This window comes from Hyperolius riggenbachi, chromosome 4, assembly GCF_040937935.1.
Source record: "Hyperolius riggenbachi isolate aHypRig1 chromosome 4, aHypRig1.pri, whole genome shotgun sequence".
Lineage (NCBI taxonomy): Eukaryota > Metazoa > Chordata > Amphibia > Anura > Hyperoliidae > Hyperolius > Hyperolius riggenbachi.
This window is the reverse complement of record NC_090649.1, coordinates 21,295,266-21,305,720: the sequence shown is the minus strand read 5'-3', so window position 1 is coordinate 21,305,720 and position 10,455 is coordinate 21,295,266. Positions and strand designations below refer to the sequence as shown.

The 10,455-nt window shown below is 40.4% G+C and overlaps 1 protein-coding gene across 1 annotated transcript in view; it reads right to left on the bottom strand.

Moving 5' to 3' along the window:
• Positions 1–914: 914 nt before the first annotated feature.
• LOC137504569 (vomeronasal type-2 receptor 26-like) overlaps positions 915–10,455 on the bottom strand; it is a 38,349-nt gene continuing 28,808 nt past the window's right edge. Inside the window, exon 6 of the mRNA XM_068233150.1 lies at positions 915–1,828. Within this exon, the coding sequence (XP_068089251.1) occupies positions 915–1,828 (914 nt within the window). The remainder of the gene's footprint in view (positions 1,829–10,455) is intronic.

Below are 10,455 nucleotides of genomic sequence, written 5' to 3'. Positions count from 1 at the left end.
GCAATTTCTAAGGCAGCTTCACCCCGATGTGTGTTCTGGTCATTTTAATTAACAATTTTGTATTGTGGTGATTAATAAAAAAAATGTGTAATTTATGATAATAACTTTTCTCCTCCCATTTCTTATGTCATAAAAAATGTATAAAGCGCCAGCATATTACGCAGCGCTGAACATTAGTTTAGGTTACAGACAATATTTAGGGGTGACAAACAGCAATATGACAACACAGGAATACAAGAAAGGCCAGATCACACAGCACAGTATGAGTACCAGGTAATGCTTAGTTAGTCACTGGATGGGAGCATGGAGATTAGGGAGGTCTAGCTCACTCAGATCCGTACGATGGGTGTACAGTAATGGCGGTGGATGAACAGGTAGGGGACACAAGGAGGAGAACCCTGCCAAAGGCTTATAATCTAGAACTGATAGTGCAGATAAAATATACCAAGTTAAAGTTCAGTGATTATTATTTTTTTTTTCAATTATAGTTACAAGAAAGCAGTTGTGATAAGTCAGTGAATGACTGTTCTCTTAATAACTTAAGGGACTATCTAAACACAACTCAATCTGCAGAAAGTTTTGCCCATTAATTTACTGTTTTTAAACAATAACACACACTGTACCTGTGTTACTATAATGAGTGTGAGGGTGTTTGAAACTGGTAGCAAATGTATGCAAACTAGTTTCAATACATTACATTATTCCAGTGCTAATACTATCTTCTTATACCAAATGGGACATAAAATAAGTGAAAGCCCACTTTCTTGAACTCATACCGAACATTAATTTGAATTGAGGAGTTAACCAAACTCAAGAGCAATTGTACTTTACCCTAAATCTGAACAGCAGCACTAGCCCCAAATTTAATATATATTTACATATACTAAATGAGTGACACAGTAACATGTTACAACTCATTTCCCTAATAATACTCTTCTGGCCATCACACCAGTCTTAGTGTTCAGCTCTGGTCTCATTAGGATGATGTAACATTTGGGGATGAAGATGCAGCCCAGGAGTCCAGCACTGGAGGCCAAGATGGAGAAGACCTCCACAGCCACCATGTATTTCCCTTTGGTGCTGAGGTAGGCCGGGATGAAGGAGATCCAAACACTGCAGAAGACCAGCATGCTAATCGTGATGTGCTTAGCTTCATTGAAGGCATCTGGAAGGTTCCTGGCTAAAAATGCCACAAAAAAGCTTATCATAGCCAGACATCCCATGTAGCCAATCACAATATAGAAAATAGTGGCAGTACCCTCATTACATTGTAATACAATCTTGCCAACCTGCACCTGGGTGTTATATTCTGGAAATGGTGGAGAGAAGGTCAACCAGAAGACACATATCACCGACTGTCCACAAAAGCACATGATTAGAAAAGGAGCAGATAAATATTTTCCTAATAAGTTGTAGAATCTTCTTTTTGGTTTGATGGTGTTAAAGGCCAAGAGAACAGTGATGGTTTTGGCTAAAATGGAAGCGACAGCCAGTGTAAAAATATTTCCAACTGTAACTTGTCGAAGGAGACAGGAAATCCTGGTAGGACGCCCAATGAACAGCAGAGGACACAGAAAGGAGAAGACCAGGGAGAAGAGGAGGATGAAGCTGAGGTTCTGGTTATTGGCTTTTACTATCGCAGTGTCTTTGTATTTGATGAATATCACCAACACCACAACTGTTGAAAAACAAAAGATAATACAAAACACAAGAAAACACACAACCAGTCCATCTCCAAAAGATAAAAATTCAACCGATCTTGGAATGCAAATGGCTCTCTTTTCATCAGACCAGTGATCATCTGGACATTTCATGCAATTTTCCATATCTGTGGGCAAAAAAATCCATTATCATTCAATACATGCTCTGTTAATTTTGAAAGGACAAAGTCAAATTTTAACCTTTCACAATTTAAAACAAAACTCATTTAAGTCTAAGAGAATAATAGTGCAAAAAATAACGCGCCAAAGTAGGGTAAAATATATTAAAAACCGTCTAAAAGGAAGGAAATGGGTGAATTCACCTCCCTCAAGTACATAAATGACCAATCAGTATAAGCCGTTTGTGGCCAGAAAATTTATTTTACAACAATTCTCCAAATTATAATGCTGCAACGCGTTTCACGGGGCAAGCATCCCGCTTCATCAGGCAATTGTACAAGGAGAACACTAAGAAAAAACACAAACATAAAAAAGAACACTAGGAGGTGCTAAGAATAGACCAACAACACAGCCAGTTATTTACAAATGAATCACCTTTTGTGCAACAGTAGGTAGTCAAGTATCCATCATGCATTATTAGATAATTGAAGCAGTTGACAACTCCATTATGTATGATACAATCTGTGAAATAACTCCTTTACATAGATGTGACATGTCAGTATCATTAAAAAAAACCTTAATACCACTTGAATCCAAACTGGTTCTGTAGCATTAACATATAAAAAAACAACCAGAGGCTCTGCTGGAAATAAATAGTAAATATAGAATAGCATAAGGTAAAATATGCACGGCGGCATACGTGAAACCAAACAGGGACTTACCAGATCTAGGTCTGTCACTCTGCTAGAGCGCCTCTGTAAAGCATATGCTGAGCACAAAGAAAGGGAACGGAAAACCAGACTCCCTCCCGTTCACCCAAGACCGTCCCACAATCCAACACCACCACCACCAACACCTCTCCACTGATGAGTTTAAATATTCTACCCCCACCTTGTAATCCACCTTTCCCCCCCCCCCCATGCCCCCCCCCCTGGTTTTATTCCTCTGACAACACTCCAAGGACACACCCCCAATGTAAAATCAGGACCTACAATAACCACACCAAAGTTCAGTTTTGTGCACTCCGACCAAAGCACTCATGGACAAGGACAAAAAGAAAGCATTACACCATGGTTTGAACCCGATTCACCCCAAAAAATCTGGGATGACAAAGAAACCTCCTCCTTTAAAAACTAAAGTATCCCCAACCATAGGCCATCAGGGCAATATCTCACAATCTACCCCATCCATCATTAAAATAATCAGCCATTTCAAGCTCAGCGAAAAACCGGTGTGCACATTTCACAATGGGTCCCCTCTGGAGACATTGGCCATAATACACAAACATCCCACTGTGCCTGCTGATGTTTCTGGTGAACCTGCACAAACCATCTCAGAGGAAACTCTGGTCGACGAGAATTCACTTTGCCTCTCACAGATCAGTATTCATGACACACCTATTTCCTCACCCACTCTGCCCCCAACGCCCACATCAAGGGAAGATCTACCCAAGAGTACTGGACTTATCACTAATTTCTTTGGTTCAGGTAACATACAAGCAGAGTCCAATACCCTCACATCCTCTTTTTTAGATCTACCCTCATCGATCACACAGAACACGCTAGTTCTACCTATACCCAGTCCGACGGCCTCGAGAGTTATCCTACAACCCAAACACAAATTGAAACGACTTCTTTCAGAATCCGAAAAAGAGGGAAAAGAAAAAAGAAATTGAATACAGTCCACAACCCAATAACAGACCCAAATACGCAAACCCGTTGTATCTTCAATCTATCAGATTACACATTATCCTCCTCAGAAACACAGTTACTTGAGAAGGGCCTGTCGTTTTGCCCCACGAGCACCTCCCAACTGTCCAAATTATTTGTCGATTTAAATTCATACATCCGAAAATTAACGCTCAAAAGACATTTTGCTATCAAAAAACACCAGGCTAGCTAGCTTGGTAGACCCTACTTATAACCTAATGCTTACTAATAACGACCAACTTCTGATTTGTATAACTAATACTAACGAGGTTTCTACTGAGAAATTCATCACCACTCAATTGAGAGGTAGATCTTGGTTTTATCCTACAGCCTCAAAACGCAATTTTATTGATACCTTTTATACTTTAGTCCTCAATGATCTTCAAAAACTCAATCTAGATTTACAATCATCCACATCCAATCTGACTAGACATGAAAAGGGCCCTTAATTTACTCAGAAACAACCATAACATTTCTATAAAACCTGCTGATAAGGGGGGAGGGATTGTTATTCTTAATAATATGGATAATATCGCGGAATCTCATAGATTGCTTAACAATCCCCTCCATTATGTAAAATTGGCCACAGGTCCCACGGCTTCATTTAACTCTACCCTCAAATCTTTTATTAACCAAGCTTTTTTCAGTGACATTATAACGAAAAATGAACAAAATTTTATCATTAATCATCACCCCAAATTACCATTTTTTTTATTACCTACCAAAAATTCATAAAAATCTCAAGAAACCTCCAGGCAGACTGATTATTTCCGGTATTGATTCCATAACCAGTAATTTATCCAGATTTGTAGATACACATTTACAACTGTTGGTATGATCCTTACTGTCTTACCTCAAAGATTCACAACATCTAATTCATCTGCTGCAAACCATACCTTGGAACAATAAATGTATCTGGCTCACATGTGACGTGTCCCCACTTTACACTAATATTCCACATCATTTTGGCCTTAGAGCTTTAGAATATTACCTAGCTACCAACCCCAATATGCCTACAGCACAACAACAATTTATTAAAGACGGTGCACAATTCATACTACAACACAATGTTTTTTCATTTGGAGACCATTTTTACCATCGTGTCAGGGACGGCCATCGGAAGCTCTTTCGCACCGTCTTACGCTAATCTTGCCATAGGCTACCTAGAGCTATTGAAATTTGATTCACAACATCCATTTGTCAATAACATTATTTTTTATAGGAGATATATTGATGACCTCATATTCATTTGGAAAGGTGAACCTACTGATATTCCGCACTTTTTGGAATTTCTCAATAACAATCCGGCTGGCCTAACTTTTACGGCTCAGCAACATTGTAATTCCATAGAATTTTTAGATCTAGTTCTGTATATTAAAGATGGTATTATTAAGTCCAAAACTTATTTTAAAACAGTAGATTCTAACAATTATATCCATTTTAACAGCTTCCATTACCGTCCTTGGACTACCAATACACCCTACTCATAATATCGTAGAATCTTTCGCAACTGCACTGATCTTCCTGTATTCCACACACAATCCAATACTTTAACAAAAAAATTCACAGAACGTGGTTACCCTAAAAAACGAATTAAGGATGCGAAACATAAGGCCATAACCACCCCGGTTGTCACCATTAAAACTGACCCATGAAAGGCTGCCTTGTTTCCCAGATTCATTACGGTCTATAGTAAACAACATACCCAAATTAGATCCATTCTGCAAAATAGGTGGGAGATACTAACTCAAGATCCACACCCTGAATTAACGATACCTAAAACTCCCCTCTTGACCTTTAGGAGGGCCCCAAATCTTCGTAGCCTACTGGCCCCCAGCAAATCTCGGTTATCTTATTCCTCAAATACAACTAGTAATGTTATGTCTGCTCCAGGTTCCTACCCTTGTAACTCCACCCGCTGCACAGCTTGTCAGTTTGTCAACACTTCGGCAAGTTTTTCCTCCACTGTTACTAAGGCTGTTTATACCATTAAACACAATATGTGCTGTACCTCTAGGAATATAATATATTTGATTTCATGTCCCTGCAGTTTGCAATATATTGGACGTACTACGCAGACAGCTAGAGACAGGATTGGAAAACATAAGAGGAATATCCTCAAAAAATATCCTCTTCACAGTGTTTCCAGGCACTTTAACACTTACCACAATGGTGACCCCCAATTCCTTAAAATTACGTTTATTGAATCTGTACACACACCAAATGTTTCTGAGGTCATACGGAATAAAGAAACGTATTTGATTCAGATTCTTAGAACCCTCGTCCCTGATGTACTGAATGAAGTCCTTGAGAAATTATACTAGCCAACAAATTTAGAAAGGAATTTTGTAGTCCTCTCTTTTATTCTCCTTTAATTTAATTTTAATTTTATGGTTTATAGGATCCAGATTGTTTATATGTTTTACTTATATTCAGTGGCGTAGCTAAGGAGCTGTGGGCCCCGGTGCAAGTTTTACATTGGGGCCCCCCAAGCACTCTATACATAACAATTGATACGTCGCACCAAAACCTGCCAATGGCAACTACAGTGTCAGAGGTGCAAGAAGAGGATAGGGAACAGTTTGTTAATGATTACCACCATTCAAAGTATATATAGAAGTGATTATTTATGAGCACAGGACCAATAGAGAGCTAATACTGTAGTTGAGGAAGGGCCTTTCGGGGCCCCTCTGGCCCAAGGGCCCCGATGCGGTCGCAACCTCTGCAACCCCTATTGCTACGCCCCTGCTTATATTATTAGGAGGCTGCTTTTTATTTTATTATATTATTATATATATAGATATATTTTTTTTATGTGGCATATGGATTGATCAATTTTTGTTGCAGAAAAAAAAAATTCTCTTTCCTTTGGGGGGCAATCAATTAACTCTCCATAGAGGGAAGTGACCCTTATTCAATTCACTTTTCTCATAAGTTTTCCCCAGGTGATATTTTCATACCTTATCAATAAAAATGCCTTTGAAGCCACCACCAAGCAAGCAATTACTGAAAATAATTCTGACAGTAACTAGATTGTGACTCTTGGTGGATACCCGTAACTTTCACATTTCTGAAAGAGAGAAATGAGGGAGACCAGGAGCCCATGGTGGGATATCGCTGTAACAGGTGGATATATTGAGAATATATGCATATATACTCAAGGAGTTGGGTTGCAAACACTTGCAACCACCATCAGAGCCTGCAGGACATGTATTGTCCTGCTTGGTATCCCAGGACTGCTGCTGCAAGTGCTTGGAGTCGCTCTCCTATTAGAAGACAAATAATCTTCATAAACTATAAACCCCGAAGGGTAAGAACTACTCTAAATACGCTCCCTAGGAATATCACTGTATACACTCTAAATTTAGGTAAGAGATATGGAATACAGTTTTGGGCACCACACTATAGAAAGGACATTGACCTTCTGGAACGGGTACAAAGACAGGCAACTAAATTCATCAGAGGGATGGAAGATCTCACTTAACAAGAAAGGTTGGACAAACTGGGCTTATTTAGCTTGGACAGGCAACTGAGAGGTGACCTGATTAACATGTATAAATACATCAGAGGGCAATACAAAAGCTTGGCAGATGAGCTTTTTGTCCCTAGGGTTGTACAACAGACAAGAGGACATGATTTGCATATGGAGTAAATGGGTTTTTGCCATCTGTTTAGAAAAGGGTCCTTCACAGTGAGAGTGTTTAAAATCTGAAACATCTTACCTCAAGAAGTAGTTATGACATTGGCCTCAATCAGTGGCGGCTCCAGGAATTTTTTTTAGGGGGTGCTATGCAGGTGCTGGACTAATTTCCGGGGGAGCTGACCACCTGCGGCGCACGAAGCGCGCCGCGGCAAAAAATGGTTGTGGCTACAACCAAAATGGGCGTGGTCATGACCGGATGAGAGCGGGGCTAACTGTAATTTAACGTGAACCCAGGGTGAGAGTGATATGGTGGCTGCCATATTTATTTCCTTTTAAACAATTCTAGTTGCCTGGCAGCCCTGCTGATCTATTTGGCTGTAGTAGTGAAATGAATTACACCAGAAACAAGCATGCAGCTAATCTTGTCAGTTCTGAAAATATTGTCAGAAACCCCTGACCTGCTGCATGCTTGTTCAGGGTCTATGGTTGAAAGAATTAGAGGCAGAGGACCAACACGGCAGCCAGGCAGCTGGTATTACTTAAAAGGAGATAAATATGGCAGCCTCAATATTATTCTCACCTCGGGTTCCCTTTAAAAGTGCAACGCAAAGACAGAGGGCCCAAGTTTTGGTGACCCTTTCCCCAGAAAATTCACATAATTGTGCAGGTTTTCTCAAGAAAATACACGTAATGTGAGCAGATTTGAACTAAAAACATGTTCAATAACCCCAATATGCACAATCGGTAGCAGATATGGCCCCAATATGCAAAATCGGTAGCAGATATGACCCCAATATGCACAATCGGTAGCAGATATAACCCCAATATGCACAATCGGTAGCAGATATAACCCCAATATGCACAATCGGTAGCAGATATGACCCCAATATGCACAATCGGTAGCAGATATGGCCCCAATATGCACAATCGGTAGCAGATATGGCCCCAATATGCACAATCCGTAGCAGATATGGCCCCAATATGCACAATCGGTAGCAGATATGGCCCCAATATGCACAATCCGTAGCAGATATGGCCCCAATATGCACAATCGGTAGCAGATATGACCCCAATATGCACAATCGGTAGCAGATATGACCCCAATATGCACAATCGGTAGCAGATATGACCCCAATATGCACAATCGTTAGCAGATATGACCCCAATATGCACAATCCGTAGCAGATATGACCCCAATATGCACAATCCGTAGCAGATATGACCCCAATATGCACAATCCGTAGCAGAAATGACCCCAATATGCACAATGCGTAGCAGATACGACCCCAATATGCAAAATCCGTAGCAGAAATGACCCCAATATGCACAATCCGTAGCAGAAATGACCCCAATATGCACAATTCGTAGCAGAAATGACCCCAATATGCACAATCCGTAGCAGAAATGAACCCAATATGCACAATCAGCACCACCTGAAAAAGAAAAGAAAAACCCATTTACTCACCTACAGCCAGAAGACCTTCTTTCCCGACCTCCTGTCCCGACCTCCTTGTGGCGCGCAGCGCCCGCGCGCCCACGATCCTCTTCCTTCCCGACGTCACGAGACTTCCTGCCTGCATGCTGAGAGCAGGGCTACGGGAAAATGGCCGCCCGAAGCCATGCACTGCAGACTTTTCGAGTCTGCAGAACAGGGCTTCGGGCGGCCATCTTACCGTAGCCCTGCCTGCTGCTCCGGGCTGCCGCAGTGTGAACTGACTTGGCGTCTTTTAGACGCCTGAAGTCAGTTCACTCCAGGGGGTGCTTTGGGGGTGCTTGGACAATTCTAGGGGGTGCTCGAGCACCCCCAAGCACCCCCCTGGCGCCGCCCCTGTCCTCAATTCACGGAGCATTATCAAACGTTTATCAAACACTTTATCAAACGTTTGATAATTTACCTCATGGGTAAAATCTCATTTTGAATTCACTACGGTGTTATATATTTGTTGAACGTTTTATCGGTAAAACATTCGATAAATATATAACACCTTAGTGAATTTAAAATGAGATTTTACCCATGAGGTAAATTATCAAACGTTTGATAAAGTGTTTGATAAACGTTTTTATAATGCTCTGTGAATTGAGGCCTAACTCTATATCTGCATTTAAAGAGGGCTTGGACACTTTCCTTGCACTGAAGGACATTCAGAACTATAATTATTAGGTCATTCCCGAAAGAGTTGACCCAGAGATTTATCTGATTGCCATCTGGAGTCGGGAAGGAATTTTTCCCTTTTAAGGCTAATTGGTCCAGGCCTTGTAAGGTTGTTTGCCTTCCCCTGGATCAGCTGGGATATGTGCAGGTTCAGGATGGTGCTTTTTTATTATTTGTTTATTATTATTTTTTGTTTTCCTGGTTGGACTTGATGGATTTTTTCAACCAAACTATGCAACTATATATTGACCCATATGCAATTGTTTTCTCCTGAAGTCAATAAAAAATGTCTTAGGAGCAATAGGTCAGAAGCGTAAGAGTCTCCACCAGTGTATTTAGATTAATTTTGACAGTCCTTTTTCACTTAGTTTTTGGTACTATTTGCTGGAATGTTATTTTGAACAGAAGATGATAAAATGACCTCCTGGGAGAAAACTTAGGAGAAAAAGTGATTTAAACCACGCCCATTGTCTTTGAAGGAGACACATTTTTCTTCACGCCCAAGTTTTCTAAGATTTGACACTATGCTAAGGCTGAAATTAGAGTTAAAATATAAAAAGTCAAACTCCTTATAGCAAAATATGATTTTGCACAACTTAACATGGAGTGAAAAAATATATATGAAGGGTGCCTTGGGCAATGATATTCTCCTGGACTTTGTCTTGTCTGCTCACCTAGAGAAAGCCCCATGAGGGCTAGCTCTACCCTGGCAACACAAAAGACCCTTCTACTTATAACAATTTTTATCCTGAAATGTGGATACTTAAAGAGAATCTGTATTGTTAAAATCGCTCAAAAGTAAACATACCAGTGCGTTAGGGGACATCTCCTATTACCCTCTGTCACAATTTCGCCGCTCCTCGCCGCATGAAAAGTGGTTAAAAACAGTTTTAAAAAGTTTGTTTGTAAACAAACAAAATGGCCACCAAAACAGGAAGTAGGTTGATGTACAGTATGTCCACACATAGAAAATACATCCATACATAAGCAGGCTGTATACAGCATTCCTTTTGAATCTCAAGAGATCATTTGTGTGTTTCTTTCCCCCATGCACTGAAGTTTCAGGCTGCTCTTTTCTTCTTGCAAACAGCTTTGCCCTTGTTTGTAATTCCTCAGTATGTGAAAGCCCAG